This window comes from Schistocerca americana, chromosome 9 (genome assembly GCF_021461395.2).
Source record: "Schistocerca americana isolate TAMUIC-IGC-003095 chromosome 9, iqSchAmer2.1, whole genome shotgun sequence".
Taxonomy (NCBI): Eukaryota; Metazoa; Arthropoda; class Insecta; order Orthoptera; family Acrididae; genus Schistocerca; species Schistocerca americana.
In genome coordinates, this window is record NC_060127.1 from 121,540,004 (window position 1) to 121,557,027 (window position 17,024).

A 17,024-nucleotide genomic window follows, 5' to 3' on the forward strand; every position below is an offset into this window, starting at 1 on the left:
GTCGGTAGGTTTTACACACTTGTATTTCACTTTCACTCTATAGTCGAGGATTAGGATGTTGATGGATGACGGTCCATTTAAAAGGTTCCTAGCCTGGAGGAATCTAAATAGTTCGAAAATGTCGATATGCACGCGCTCTACATCCAGATTCGCAACTAACGGCACACGACACTTTCAAAAGTCCACACGTTAATATCTGAATACCGGTACCTTTGAATCCACTCGTATCAGCAGATAATTTGAGTTTCTGTCGTCTATATGTCCGTAAAGTTCCAATCTAGCACTAAAGTCCTAAAATGCCCTTAATACTCCGTTGCTACAGTCAGAGATCGTACACTACATCACTTTCAATCTGCGTAATATTCCAAGAGTTTATCGTGAATCCTAACACTATGAAGTCCAATCTAATTATTGTCTCTCTGACTGACACGGGTTCCCCGCCCTTTAACGAAACAATCAAGAAAAAAGGCGGTAATAATGACGATCAGGCCTTTTTATAGGTTTTTCATCACAAGAGTTTAACGTCACTGCCTTCTCCATGACGGAGCTTTCATGGCTTTGCTGTACTTAGACGTTAAACTACTTGCTGATATACTATAATTTTGATCTGCAATTACCGAACTCTGATTCTACACTATTTTCCCCTCTAAAAATTCTATTCTTAATTTTAAATTATTCTTTCTATAGCTTTTATCACTGTAAACTTAACTGAGGTGTTACAACAGATATGGGTGACACGGTCCGCACGTCCAGCTATGCTGCAAACCCCCGCCTGCTGATCCCCACCAACCTGCGCTGCCCTGAAGCGGACAGGGACGCCGTGGCAGAGGAGGTTCGGCGCTTCTACTTCGGAGAACGCAACATCGGACCCGAGACGCAAGTGGAGCTCTTCACAGTGAGTATCCCCATAAACAAACCAACAAAACGCTAGTACCACCTGCAGACCTGTGAACGCGCCTGTGCTTCAATTCAGGGGAAGAAGTAGTTATACGAATGCGTAGTGCACTGCTGCTTTCAGATGGTTGTCGAAGAGGTGCATACAGCTACAAGGCTTTATCACATACCTGTTGTTGGATCTTACAACATCTCTTATGTTGGCCTTTCTGTAGGTTGAAAATTTCCATTGTAGGAATCGACATGGCTCCCGATATAAAGATCGTTTGAAAACAAATAGTTCAATTGGCTCTAAGCACTATGGGACTTAAAATCTGAGGTCATCAGACTGAGAACTACTTAAACCTAACTAGGCTAGGGACATCACACACATCCACGCATGAGGCAACCTGCGACCGTAGCAGCAGTGCGGTTCCACCCTGAAGCGCCTAGAACCGCTCGGCCACAAAGGTCCGGCGAACGTTTGAAGCCCAACTCGGTCTGCTAGTACACGTGGCGCAGAAAGCAGCAGATACTGCTGCCACGTTGACGCCGTGTTCCTTGATTACTACACTGTCCAGGCCAATTAAAGTCAAAAACCTGTCAAAAGGCCCAGTAACCATCTCTCATACAGCGAACCGCTGTGAAGGTAGTCAGTCAGGTTCTGGAAGATACCGATAGGCATGTGGAGCCATGCACACTCCAGTGCTGTGGTCAGATGTACAGGTTTCTCATTTGAGGATCCATGGCTCAAACAGCCCGGATGGGGTGGCACCACAGATACTCGACTTGGTTTGGATGAAATTTGCTCGTCAGGAGAGTATGGTGAAATTATCCAGTTCTTCAAACCACAGACGAATACTGCAAGATGTGTAACACGTTGCCTGGTCCCTAAGAATAGATGTACAGTTCTGTTGATGTACTGTGCCTTCCAGAATGACGACATCACCCACAGAATGCCACAAAACATTCAAATGGTTCAAATTGCTTGGAGCACTATGGGATCTGGATACACTGACTAAACCAAAGGTTTTACAGAGTTTCAGGGAGAGCATAAGGGAACAATTGACAAGAATGGGAGAAAGAAATACAGTAGAAGAAGAATGGGTAGCTTTGAGGGATGAAGTAGTGAAGGCAGCAGAGGATCAAGTAGGTAAAAAGACGAGGGCTAGTAGACATCCTTGGGTGACAGAAGAAATATTGAATTTTATTGACGAAAGGAGAAAATATAAAAATGCAGTAAATGAAGCAGGCAAAAAGGAATACAAACGTCTCAAAAATGAGATCGACAGGAAGTGCAAAATGGCTAAGCAGGCATGGGTAGAGGACAAGTGTAAGGATGTAGAGGCTTATGTGACTAGGCCGGCCGGTGTGGCCGAGCGGTTCTAGGCGCTTCAGCCTGGAACCGCGCGACCACTACTATCGCAGGTTCGAATCCTGCCTCGGGCATGGGTGTGTGTGATGTCCTTAGGTTAGTTAGGTTTAAGTAGTTCTAAGTTCTAGGGGACTGATGACCTCAGATGTTAAGCCCCATAGTGCTCAGAACCATTTGAACCATTTTATCTGACTAGGGGTAAGATAGATACTGCCTACGGGAAAATTAAAGAGACCTTTGGAGAAAAGAGAACGACTTGTATGAATATCAAGAGCTCAGCAAAGAAGGGAAAGCAGAAAGGTGGAAGGAGTATATAGAGGGTCTATACAAGGGCGATGTACTTAAGGGCAATGTTATAGAAATGGAAGAGGCGGTGGATGAAGATGAAATGGGAGATATGATACTGCGTGAAGAGTTTGATAGAGCACTGAGAGACCTAAATCGAAACAAGGCCCCGGGAATAGACAACATTCCATCAGAACTACTGACAGCCTCGAGAGAGCCAGTCCTGACAAAACTCTACCATCTGGTGAGCAAAATGTATCAGGCAGGCGAAATACCGTCAGACTTCAAGAAGAATATAATAATTCCAATCCCAAAGAAAGCAAGTGTTGACAGATGTGAAAATTACCGAAATATCAGTTTAATAAGTCACGGCTGCAAAATACTAACGCGAATTCTTTACAGACGAATGGAAAAACTGGTAGAAGCCGACCTCGGGGAAGATCAGTTTGAATTCCGTAGAAATATGGGAACACGTGAGGCAATACTGACCCTACAACTTATTTTAGAAGTTAGATTAAGAAAAGGCAAACCTACGTTTCTAGCATTTGTAGACTTAGAGAAAGCTTTTGACAGTGTTGACTGGAATACTCTCTTTCAAATTCTGAAGGTGGCAAGGGCAAAATACAGGGAGCGAAAGGCTATTTTCTATTTGCGCAGAAACCAGATGGCAGTTATAAGAGTCGAGGGACACGAAAGGGAAGCAGTTGTTGGGAAGGGAGTGAGACAGGGTTGTAGCCTCTCCCCGATGTTCAGTCTGTATATTGAGCAAGCAGTAAAGGAAACAAAAGAAAAATTCGGAGTAGGTATTAAAATCCATGGAGAAGAAATAAAAACTTTGAGGTTTGCCGATGACATTGTAATTCTGTCAGAGACAGCAAAGGACTTGGAAGAGCAGTTGAACGGAATGGACAGTGACTTGAAAGGAGGATATAAGATGAACATCTGTTGATGAGGATAATGGAATGAAGTTGAATTAAGTCGGGTGATGTTGAGGGAGTTAGATTAGGAAATGAGACACTTAAAGTAATAAAGGAGTTGTGCTATTTGGGGAGCAATATAACTGATTATGGTCGAAGTAGAGTGGATATAAAATGTAGACTGGCAATGACAAGGAAAGCGTTTCTGAAGAAGAGAAATTTGTTAACATCGAGTATCGATTTAAGTGTCAGAAAGTCGTTTCTGAAAGTATATGTATGGAGTGTAGCCATGTATGGAAGTGAAACATGGACGATAACTAGTTTGGACAAGAAGAGAATAGAAGCTTTCGAAATGTGGTGGTACAGAAGAATGCTGAAGATTAGATGGGTAGATCACTAAACTAATGAGGAGGTAATGAATAGGATTGGAGCGAAGAGGAGTTTGTGGTACAACTTGAAGAAGGGATCGGTTGGTAGGACATGTTCTGAGGCATGAAGGGATCACCACTTTAGTATTGGAGGGCAGCGTGGAGGGTAAAAATCGTAGAGGGAGACCAAGAGATGAATACACTAAGCTGATTCAGAGGGATGTAGGCTGCTGTACGTACTGGGAGATGAAGAAGCTTGCACAGGATAGAGTAGCATGGAGAGCTGCATCAAACCAGTCTCAGGACTGAAGACCACAAAAACAACACTATGGGACTTACCATCTGAGGTTATCAGTCCCCTAGACTTAGAATATCACACACATCCATGCCCGAGGCAGTAGTAGCAGCGCGGTTCCGGACTGAAGCGCCTAGAACCGCTCCGCCACAATGGCCGACCGACAAACATTCCCCAAACATTCCCTTCTCAAGCCTGGGCCCAACTGACGATTGTTGCAGTGTGTTTGCTGCCAGTTGTTTCACACCAACGGAGGACAAATCGCGTTTAACCTGGAAAGGACATCTGTCACCAATGAGTAGACCTCCAGTTGCGATACTGGCGTGCTGATTCCAGCTCTTATCTTCCTCTAAGAACCCCATCCGCCCCCTCCCACCCTGCCCAATAAAACCCTCGATAGAGCGTGCCTAACCGTATTGAGTTTTAAAAATATACCTGTATAGACAGTACCCCTGACGAAGTCCTGTTGGCTTGCAGACACCCAAATTTCGGAAGGCCTACTACAAGCCACAAGAGCTGCATTGTAGTCTGCCTCCAGGGGCTTGTGACTGTTTTCAGTAGAAAGGGAAGTGGAAGGCACTGAGGATTTTGCCAAACTAGGGAATCTTAGGTCTTTTGCCATTTAATTCACTCATGAATCTACGTGCCAAACGTTATCCACCCCTCCATCCCCCAATGATCACGGAGGAAGCGAAATAGGAAAGACGAAAAACCATAAGTGCACTTTTCTGCCTCAAATCACGTTTAAATTTTGTCGAATGGTACTGAACGGCCCCTAGTCGTTCCAGCTTGTGTACGAGAGCCAGCATTGCGGTCACACTGCGCCCCAGAAGGGCCAGATCATCTTTAATGAGTATGCAGCGTCTAACAACCCTACCACAACAAAGGTCAAAATTTAATAATGATTGTGGTGTTGATCACGCTGCTAATTACTGCATTTTCGGGCAACAACTAAGTTATTATGTGGCAGGTGTCATTAGAGCACAGTTAATTAACTCATTTAATGTAATAATGAATAAACTGGGCACTCCTCTTTTCGTGTTTCCCACGCTGGTCTCGTTGTAAAATCATGGCTCAATCCTCGAAAATCTAGGTGGTGGTGATTCCAAGCTCGGATGCAAAGAGGCCTAGGTTTTATTCTGCTATATTCAAAAGTTTTGTAGAAGCGCTTCACAAACCATTCTTGAAGATTACACTTTTGCAGGACAATGGTGATGTAAGAAAAGTAATCAGCACTCCGAATTTAAGTTACACTTCCTTTTAATTGCTTTTAATGCAATATCACGTAACACACAAAACATCACTTCACAATACAAAACATACTTGAAAACATCTTCCTCACTGTTAAAGTTCACATTTTATAAGCTGACTACTTTATGCGTTTTTCCAACATGACGTCCAAGACTTGCCTTTCTCTAGGTCCGACTCTCTAACTAACTAATAATCGCTTATGCGCCCAAAAATCAAGAGTTACAAGTACATCAAAGATCATAGTGACAAAAGAAAGAATACACATAAGAATAATATCATTGCAATATAAAGATATAGATGAATCACTCTACATTAATGAAATCAAATCTGAATGTTGTCTCAGAAATATGTTAACTACTTCTACAGAAACACAGTAGAATATTACTGGTATCGAGAGGTTCAGGTGAGGTGCCGTAATGGTTACGTAACTCAAGTACCATTACAAGCACCATAAAGACATTAGGGGTTGAACGTCTAAGGATGTCAGTAATGTCAAAGGTTGTCAAGAACATTTTTCTGTTGCTCGTCACATTGGCAACTGTTGTTTTGTTCCGCGAAATGCGTGGGCGTCAACACCGCAGGGAAAGGGGTGGCTTCATTCACGCCATTTATGCCATCCCCTGCAGCCTTTTCATGCCGAATATGAATGGCGGTATCTTGGAATGCTTTTCTCCGCCACCCATAAGAAAATCGCGTGATTTCAACCCTGCAACTCGCGCTCCTGACCTCCACTGCAAAGGCGTCAAAATGAAGGGTGAAATGTGAGTAAGAGTGTTGTGGCGACATTCTCATCGTGTGATATGTCCGCAGTGGCACCGGACAGAATTGTGGTGAAATCTGGTGGGTGTGTGACTTCATTACCCCACCTTACACATCACTTGAACTTGTGAGATGTGGCCTATTCTTCTCACGTGTCGACACGTTGCTGTTTGAAACGCCGTCGAGCTGGAGGGTGATATCGCAGGGTGTAACGCTTTTGTATCAGTACAGAGGAATCTTGTACATACTGTTGAGCTAGGGTGCAAACTTAAGCGTCACAATAGTTTAGAACTACGTTGTTTCGAAGGTGTGATGCTTTCATTCTGTTGTGCAGTGCACATTACTCATTTTCATATGGGCCCGACATCTGATGCGATCATATGCTGTGGCGCCCTGGAAATATTATGTGAACGGAGTTGGGGCGGCTGCACAGGACGCTCGTCAAAGCCGCGGCCCGGCACCAACCACGTGGTGCCGAACTTTAGCTGAGCATGAAGGGAGCCCCAGCACGTGGTCCATCGAGCACATGGCTGTGAATTCCTTGGTGACGCTGTGCGCTGGGAGGGCCAAAGATGGCGGACTTCGTGAAACCTTAATGGCAGACATTTCACAGTTCATATAGAAATTAATAGTAGCCAGATGAATCATGATACATCAAAAAGAAACATGTACATTATTATTATTTGTACAACGTATCTGATGGTGTTATCAGATTTTCAATATCTTTATTAGTTTAAAGTTTAGTATATGACGGTACATTATACAATTAACACTCAGCAACGAATTTCCAAATTATAAACGCTTCATTCGATTTTCTCGATCGCCCTGTCTAGAAATTTATTAGTGTAAACCTAAATTGGTGTGAATTACAGGCATGTAACTTGAATAGTACATTCATGAAGAAATTGGTTAAATATTTACTGTGTCGTAGAAAGCTACTGGCCTACCTTTTTGTTCTGTTCCTTTGATATATGTTTCTTTAATTTCTTTATGTATCTAATAATGTGTGTTAAAGCGTGTTTATGGTCCAGCCACAGGAATATTTATTTAATTTCAAGTTATTTAAATGTAAATCCAGTATTTCGAATGTGTTTCATTATCCAGAATGAGATTTTCATTCTGCAACGGAGTGTGCGTTGATATGAAACTTCCTGGCAGATTAAAAGTGTGTGCCCGACCGAGACTCGAACTCGGGATCTTTGCCTTTCGCGGGCAAGTGCTCTACCATCTGAGCCGCCAAAGCACGACTCACGCCCGGTAGGAGACGAGATACTGGCAGAAGTAAAGCTGTGAGGACCGGGCGTGAGTCGTGCTTCGGTAGCTCAGACGGTAGAGCACTTGCCCGCGAAAGGCAAAGGTCCCGACTTCGAGTCTCGGTCGGGCACACAGTTTTAATCTGCCAGGAAGTTTAGTGTTTCATTACGTTTGTGTGGGTGCGTTGGTTTGAAGACATGGCGCGAACGCTCTAGCCAATCACAGAGCTCGTGAATGGGGAGACTGGTTGGAAGCGAGTTTGGGACAGTGCGGTGCGAGGGTAGTACCGCACAGGACAGGGGAGGTTCCGGACGCGACGGTCGTGACAAAGGACTTGGAGTGTGGAGCGGTTTGCGCGTGGTCGCGAGAGATAGAAATACTTCGGAGTGCTGACTTGTGAACTTGTGAGATTTCCTAGGTTTCTAGAGTGAAGACGTAGTATGCGTGTAGAAGTGAATATCCCGAGAGCTATGTTGATGTTCACAACTAATTACGTGAAGTAGGAATCTATTGTTTCCCAGTAATTCAACTCATATTTTATTTTATTGCTGGACCATCGATGCCAATAAGTGTTTTGCAGAAATATACCACGTTCACTTCTACTGTCGTACTCATCTTTTAAAGTCGTTAAGAAAATACCTGCAGATTTTATTTAATTGCAGTCTTTCATTTATAAACGTCTTTGTTGCGTTCTAAATTCGCAGTTGCCGAGTGATAGGAACCTTCGACCATTCGATTCATCTGTATATTCATATTGTATACTGTATACTCAGCAGTACTTGGCCTGTAATGTGGCAACTACGCACCCCAGCCCCTAGACAACGAAACCAGCCAAAACTTTAACGTGAGTCATAGGGTATGTAGCTGAGGGCCACACCCTATCACCTCATCTCATATTGTTTGAAAACCCAAAATGTGATGCCACTGGGACTGAACACGGTTCCCATGGCTCATGTAGCCGGTACATTGGTCAAAAGTCACTACATTTCCGACGTGTGATGCCTGGAGACTGTGCCTTGATGTCGAAGCCTCTGGAACGTGTTCTTCCAACAAGATGGTGCCTGTACTTTCCTGATCTACTTCGATACTGATGATTTAGACTATTCCTTGGCCATCACGTTCTCCAGATCTGTCACCCACTGAAAACATCTGGCCGTGCGCTGCTGTGAGGCTCGCACTCCAGCACTTGGAATCACTACGCTTTTGGACCTTGGCACAGAGGTGAATCACCATGGAATGACATACTCGTATCCATCATCAAAGATAACTTCGACTTCACGCCCAGCCCATTGCATTATTCTGAACTTGTAACCGACTTAAACACCTAATTACACGCCCTGCTACAGATTAAAGTGTATCCTGATCCTCGTTGAATCCCAGTATTTTTTTAGAGAAACAAACGTTTCCATGAGAGAATGAAATGATACATGAGAGATGAAAACTACAGGACGGGATGGGAATTAACCACACATATTTGAATCCAAAGTCTGGCAATCGACCACTTAGCCACCGAGCTTAATGAAAAATACATAGCGTTCGTCACATGAATCGGGGGAATTTCAGTGGGAGAAGACAATAGACATGTCGTTACTGTACAATGAGTGGGGTGACGGACCTAATGCGGAACCTTGGGGAACTCCTGATACAGATCGCGCCAGTAATAATATCATCTATGCCAAAGCTTCTGGTGGGGGAATCCAAATTCCTTCGATCACTATGCCGTTGTTACACAGCATAATTGTTCAAAAAGATCAATAGAGCAATTGCTTTCGCTTTCAGTTTTATGCTAAATTAAGCTTTCTTTCTTTTCAGCTTTTGGGCGACCTGATGTTCACATACCATGGTGTGCGGGTGGCCAAACTACACAGCTCCAAGTCGACAGCCCCAGCCCACTTCTTCGTCTTCCACTACGCGAATGAGAAAGTTCCTGATGGACCGTTGGCATCTCTGGTGCGAAAGACCAGGGAGCTGTTTAATGGTACTGTATCTCCAGTGATATTCGGTAGCTTCATTGTTCTCTAGGTAACGTTTACTTTAAAGTTTGGAGGCGTTGTTCTAGTATGTTCCTGCGGTATTGATCTCAAGGCTACCGCTCTCCGAGACTCTGTTGTCTGTGCAGAGTTCTTCATAGCTGCTGGAGCCTATATCGATTTCTACCTCCTTACTCTAATCAAACCTTGAGCCCCCTCCGCAATTTTTATCCCATACAGTTCTCTCCATTACCAAGTTGACTTTTCCATGACGCCCCATGATGTATCCTATCAACAGTTCCCTTCTTTCAGACAACTTGTGCTATAAATTTGTATTCTCCCCAACTCTACTCAGTACTTCTTCATCGATAATCGGATCTACCTATCCAATCTTCAGCATACTCCTCTAGCACCACATTTCGACAGTTTCTATTCTAGTCTGTACTTCTATCCTTAACGTTTGTATCTACGTAACTCATAATAATTCCGTATTATTTAATTTAACATGTTAAAAAATCTCTTTTCTTCAGAAGTAAGCTGAGATGACAGAAGTCATGGTACAACTACAAGGGTCACTCCAAAAGAAATGCACACTATTTTTGTAAAAATACAGTTTTCATTCTGCATGTGTGAAAGTTTTACAGTGCGTAGATACATCCATCCCGCTTGTTTTCAAACTTAGTTCAACCAGTTCCCGTGAGTGGCGCCGTCACAGCATGTCTTCAAGATGGCTGCTACACTTGACGTTCGTCAGAAGCTACGTGCTGTCATAGAATTCCTGTGCTGTGAATACGAGACAGTGGAAAACATCCACAAGAGGTCGAAAAAGGTGTATGGAGATGCTGCTGTCGATCGCAGTACAGTTAGTCGGTGTGCAATCAGGTTACGTGATGAAAGCCGGCACGGCAATATTGAGGACTGTCCTCACAGCGGCAGGCCTCGTACTGCACACACTCCGGACAATGTGCAGAGACTTAACGAATTGGTGACTGCTGGCAGACACATCACAGTCAACGAATTGCCACGCTGCATTGGGATAGGGGAAGGAAGTGTTTGCAGAATACTGAAAGTGTTGGCGTTAGAAAAGGTTTGTGCCAGGTGGGTTCCCAGGATGTTGACAGTGGCTCGCAAAGAAACGAGAAAAACGGTATGCAGCGAACTTTTGGAACAGTATGACAATGGTGGAGATGAATTTCTTGGAAGAATTGTGACAGGTGATGAAACATGGCTCCATCATTTTTCACCAGAGACGAAGAGGCAATCAATGGAGTGGCATCATGCAAATTCACCCAAGAAAAAAAATTCAAAACCACACCTTCTGCTGGTAAAGTTATAGCTACGGTGTTTTTAGATTCCGAAGCACTCTTGCAAAGTTGGTGATTCAGATTTTATGAGAAAATCCTTCCGCAACGTAAAATGCCTTTGTTTTAATGACTCGCACCATCATTCACACATCATACCCGTATCGCGCTCTCCCTTATTTCGCGATAATACAGAATGAACTGCCCTTCTTTGAACTGTTTTGATGTCCTCCTTCAGTCCCATCAGATAGGAATCCGAAACCAAACAGCAATACTTCAGAAAGAGTAGACAAGCGTAGTGTAGGCAGTCTCTTTGGTAGACCCATTGCCTTTTCTATGTGTTCAGCCAATAAATCGCAGTCTTCGGTTTGTTTTCCTCTCAGCATTATCTATGTGATCGTTCAAATTAAAGTTATTCGTAATTTTAATGCTTAAGTTGCATTTACAGCCTTTAGATTTGTGTGTTTTATCTCATGACTTCACACTTTTCATTATTTACAGCCAAATGCCACTTCTCATCTTTCTTCTTTAAATCGTTTTGTAATTTTTTTGACCATCTGATGACTTTATAAGACTATATATGACACCATAAACCGAAAAAAATTTAAGAGAGCTGCTCAGATTGTCTCTTAAATCGTTTATGTAGTTTAGGAACCACAGAGGGTATATAACACTTCCCTGGGGAACGCCAGATATTACTTCTCTTTTACCTGAAGATTTTCGATCAATTACTACGAACTGTGACCTTTCTGACAGGGAACCACGAATCCAGTCGTACAACTGAGACGATACTCCACAGCACGCAATTTGATCAGAAGTTAAAACTCTTCAGGAAATCTAGAAATATGGAATCAATTTGACATACCTTGTCGATAGCATTCATTACTTCGTGAGAATAAGCAGCTAGTTACGTTTCATAAGAACGATATTTTCTGAATCCGTGTTGGCTCTCTGCCAATAAACCGTTTCTTCCGAGGGAACCCATAACGATCGAACACAGTATATACTCCAAAATCCTACTATAAATAGTTTCGTGTTTTATTATTATTAATTTAAATTAATATGATATTCTTATTTCATTACTTGATTATTAATTAGATTACGGAAGAGTTTTGGAAAAAGTGTCCCTTAACACTAGGTGCGTGACCACATTGTACCTTGCAATTGTTTTCGCATTTGGAAGAAACCTTACTTTTCTGGAGTAGTTTTTGTAATTTTGAAGTAGAAAAGTGAATGCTATTATCTAACAGTGGAGTAAGGTCATACATTTAACTTCTGTAGAGTATACCAACATACAACACACTCCCCTCCAAGTGATTAGTGTTAGCATTAATAAAAACATAATTTTGAAGTCCTTGTTAAAAAACTATAGTTACTAAGTAGGTTTTATTTTTTCTTACAAGTTTTTATTTAAAAAGTATTCCATGCATAGAAACATTTATTCAGGAGAAACGATTTTAGGTTCTATTTATGACTTACTTTGTTACTGTCAAACATTTAATGGTATTGGGCAATTAATCAAAAATTTTTGTTACTACATATTGAACTGCTTCCTGAGCTACTGACAACTTTAATAATGGATGGTAAAAGTCAACTTCTCTTCTAGTGTTGTAGGAAAGGACATAACTATTCTTCTCAAATTGTGGTGGATTAGGTATGACAACTATCATTAGGGAACACATGTATTGTCAAGGTGCAGTCAAAATGCCTGCTCCTTGAATACTTGCATGTATATTAACTGCAAGTGAGCGCCACACATCATTCTTACTGTTCATTTTTGTGGAATCAATACTTGCTTTCCAATTTGGAGCATTCTGCCCTCTTTACCGAATTCTGTTCACGTGCTGCACAAATTTTTAATTTGTCCCTATTTGTTGAGCAGAATTTAATCTAGTGTGACTCTTCAAAAATATTGGAGAGTCTAGTGTCATAGACCGCTTAATACCTAATTCTTTGAGAAAAAGCACGTCATTAACCATCTCTTCTGTTAGTTTGTGTCGAATGGGATATATTGTAGCAGTATACCGTCTGCAGCAAGCATCAGTTCTGCTTGCTGAATGTTAAGTAGAATGTCATTCATTTATATATGAGGAATAGAAAAGGAAGTAAAATTGAATTTGTGGGACTCGCTTCACGATTTCTCTGCAATTACTAAAATTTTCTCTCCTTTCTAATAGTTTGAATTATACAGCACACTATTTTCCATTCTGTTTGTTAAGTATAATCCAAACTTGTTATATGTTAAGTTTTCAATTCCATAAAACATGCTCTAAGCAAACAGATGTGTTGGAAAGATAGAAGAAAGTACTAACGGGTGATAGTGCATTATTTCAGGTTTATGGTTTCAGCTTACTGTGGAAACTGATTGAACCGTGGATTTATTTTCACAGAATATTCTTAAGAATTTATTTTATTTACTAGCGATTCACCAAGAACATTAACACATTTAATCACACTATGTGAGCGTGGAAGTAGTTGCCAGGGAGTAACTGATGAAATCATAAGGAAATTCTTTTTCAACAAATGGTAATTTATTCACTTCAATGGCGCCTAAAGCTTTTCTTTAAAAGAAACAGATTTAAAATTATAATCAGAAAGCACCTCTATATAACAAGTTACAATTTATTCAGAAGCAGAAAGAAACAAATTTTTGACTGTATGAGCTTTCGGGCTGAGAACCTTGCCGCTCCCTTTTGACACGGCCGTAGTTACAACTGCTCACAACAACCTCTGAAAGGCTACACTGGTGCAAATCTGCAACATACCAGATTACTTTAAACTAAAAGTTTTCACAATTCACACAAACTATGCACCCCGTAGGAGGGATGGAAATGGTACAAAACACTAACATTAAAATATTAACTTTGCCACCGAAGGTGCAACTTGATTTTAACTTGTAAGAAAATTCTTACGGTGAAAGGGTGGCAACTTTATATACTAAAATGAATGTTTAAATAAAAGCTCATGAATTGCAATCTTATATAAAATCGTACAAGGTTGGCCAAACAAGTTAACTTGCTCTACAGTACACAGATACCGCCTCTCAAGATGATAGACACGATCAAAACATATTTCAGGAATTAGGTCGTTACACTCCAAGAAGTAAATTCGTTAACACACCAAATCCGACAAACATGACAGAGGCAGCTCCGAACGACAGACAGACACTAATCGCCTAACAAAAGCGGAGGGGAGACAGACGAGCAAGCTGGGGACGAGAGACTGACCTAGTAGAATTTAACAAGAGTAAATCACACAACACATCACCAACCACTTAACTGCGATTTCTCGAGAAGACATGGCGCAGCACCCCCAAATCACTCTCCCGAAGCGTCCGCTGCCAGCCGCTTCAACGGACGCAGGAAGGCGCGCCAATCTCCCATCTTTCCTGGTGCGCACCAACCGACCGACTGTCCGCTGCTCCGTCCGCGACTGCTGCTCCGTCGCTACTGCCCTGCTGGCGCGTCTCCCACTCACTTCCAGACACACGACGGCGGAAATGCTGGCTCGGACTCAACCGTGCAGAGGAAACACGCCCACTGGCAAAACTACATCCCTGGACCAGGAAAGGACCGAGCCAAGCTCCACAAGATGGTAACTGAAGGGGCCCAGAAGCGCTCGGAGTACCAGTTACAACACGGCGTCGCACCTCGCACCGGCCAGACTGACGTCGTGGGTTGACTCCTGTTGCTCTCGTGTCGACTGCGAAGTCACTACCCCTCGCTACACGCCGCGGCCCACTGGACTCCCGTGGAGACCTCACATGCGCCGACGCTCAAGACGGACAAGTCATCTTGCGACCGACCAACCGATCGATCCAACCGCCAATGACCATTGCCTGAGCAAACTCGAGCACACTGGCGGCCTAACGCGCTGACTCGGATGCAGGAACTAAGCCCCGACTGGGTGACCACTCGCTGAGTTCTCTTACTGGCGGAATGGAAAGATTGTCATTTTGCCGGCTGTAAAGGTTGATCCGAACGACAGACATATTAGCACTCCGACCGACAGACAGACACTAATTGCCTAACAAATGTTGAGACAGACTAGCAAGCTCGGGACGAGAGACTGACCAACTGACCTCTGGCGAGCTCATAGCGCCCCTTAAAAGCACGTGAACAGGCAAGCTTTCCTCTTTCCCACCAGAGGGAGACACCAAAGCTGCGATTACCACACCGGCGCCACCGCCAGAAACGGAAGGCGACTGCTTGACACTACGCGCTGCGGCGCGCTCTTCAAAACAGCAATTTTTTACCACGGCTCACTGATAAGCGACAGTTTTCTGTGTCGATAACAGTTCTGCGTTGTAAGAGCTACGCACAAGGACATCTGGTGTCGTTTCTCACAGTGATTTCTGCAATTCTAATATTCACATAATCAATATGTCAAACATCAGTTATACTAAACGAACAGCGTCTTGAAAATTAGTTATCAGATTAACATAGCTAAAAGTAAAGCAAGGATCTGGAATGTAGTCGAACCAAGTCTGGATATGAAGGGAGAAATATGTCGATTACAAAACGAAGCACTGCACGTAGTATAAGAGTTTCGCCATTTGGGTTACAAAACAACTGACGACGGCAGATGTGGATGTAAAGTGCGAAGTGGCAATAGCAAGCAAATCATTTCTACGATAAAAGGGAAGTAGGCAGATTGGGCATTAACGTGCCGGTGACAATGAGGTCAACAGATACGGAGCATGGACTGGGGAAGGATAGCGAGGGAAATCGGCCGTTATCTTTCAAGGCTGCCAAGTGGACAATGGCCTTGAAAATGATTTGGGAATTTTACGGACAAGTTAACTACTCACGACCGAGCGGGGTTTTGAACTGGTGCACAGTGGCTCATTTTCTACAAAAGGCAGAAAAAAGTCAGTAAATCTAAGGTCTTAATTTCACAAGTAATACTCCGTAATCTGGAAAAGATGGTACCACAGCCTAACATTTTCCAACGATAGTGATTTTACCCTTCAAGGAAAAGGGCGAGACCTGTTACGCAGCTGAAAGAAGCGCTTGCCATGAGTTAGTAGCGTAAATTTGAGCGCTGTTGAAAATCATAATTGTTTTTGTTCACAGTGAATTTTTTCAGTACTATTTAATGTCAAGTGTTATTTTACGATGCCAACGGCCTCGCCGTAATGGTAACATCGGTTCCCATCAGATCCCCGAAGTTAAGCGCTGTTGGATGGGTGACCTTCCGGTCTGGCGATTGCTGTTGGCAAGCGGGGTGCATTCAGCCCTTGTGAGGGAAGCTGAGGAGCTATTTGACTGAGAAGTAGCGGGTCCGGTCTCGGAAACTGACATACGGCCGGGAGAGCGGTGTGCTGACCACATGCCCCTCCATAACCGCATCCAGTGACGCCTGTGTTATGAGGATGAAACGGCAGCCGGTCGGTACCGTTGGGCCTCTACGACCTGTTCAGGAGGAGTTTAGTTTTAGTTAAAGTTATTTTATGATGTATTGCATACGTTATTGAATAGAAAATACTTTGTATGGTTAAAAACAGTGATGTCAAAATTGTTTTTGATTGTTGTTATGCATTAATACTTTGGAAACTCACAATTTTAAACATAGCTGACGACTGCAACAATACATAAATTTTCCATACTTATATAAAGTACACAGCCAACCGGTTGGATAAATTTATAGAAAAAAGTCTTGCCCAGGTTTCAAACCACTATAGCTATCTTCTTCAAAGGGAAGTCACATATATTACATGACGTTAAAATTGTAAACATACGCTGATGAGCCAAAACATTATAACCACCTGCTTAATAACTTGTTTGTCAGTCTTTGGAACGAAATACGTCACTGATTCTGCGTATCAGGGATCCGACAGTTTGTTGGTAGGTTTGTAAAGGTAAGTGGCATTAGACATCTATGCACAGGTCACGTAATTCGCGCCGCTCCCAGTGACCGCATGGTTAGAGGCGCCATGTCACGGGTTGCGCGGCCCCTCCCGTCGGAGGTTCGAGTCCTCCCCCGGGCATGGGAGTGTGTGTTGTTCTTAGCATAAGTTTGTTTAAGTAGTATGTAAGTGTAGGGACTGATGACCTCAGTAGTTTGGTCCCTTAGGAATTCACAAACATTTGAACATTTGAACGTAATTCCGGTAAATAAAGGGGCGGCTGATTTGCGTACGCAGTGATGGCGCCCGATAAAGACGTAGATGGCTTGCATAGGATTTACATCAGGCGAATCTGGTCGTCGAGACGGCAACTTTACTTTCTTATAATGTTAAGAAATGACTTACAATAAAATTCAAATGGAACTCTATATTCAAAAGAAATGGTTTAAATGGCTCTGAGCACTATGGGACTTAACTGCTGTGGTCATCAGTCCCCTAGAACTTAGAACTACTTAAACCTAACTAACC

General features: G+C 42.9%; 1 protein-coding gene across 2 annotated transcripts in view; it reads left to right on the top strand.

The window, feature by feature from the left end:
• LOC124551017 (esterase FE4-like) overlaps positions 1–17,024 on the top strand; it is a 290,102-nt gene that overhangs the window by 252,715 nt on the left and 20,363 nt on the right. The window contains exons 7-8 of one of the 2 annotated variants that reach the window (XM_047125863.1): positions 726–895; positions 9,190–9,355. In XM_047125863.1, the coding sequence (XP_046981819.1) occupies positions 726–895; positions 9,190–9,355 (336 nt within the window). The remainder of the gene's footprint in view (positions 1–725; positions 896–9,189; positions 9,356–17,024) is intronic. The other variant, XM_047125864.1, reaches the window with a different exon arrangement.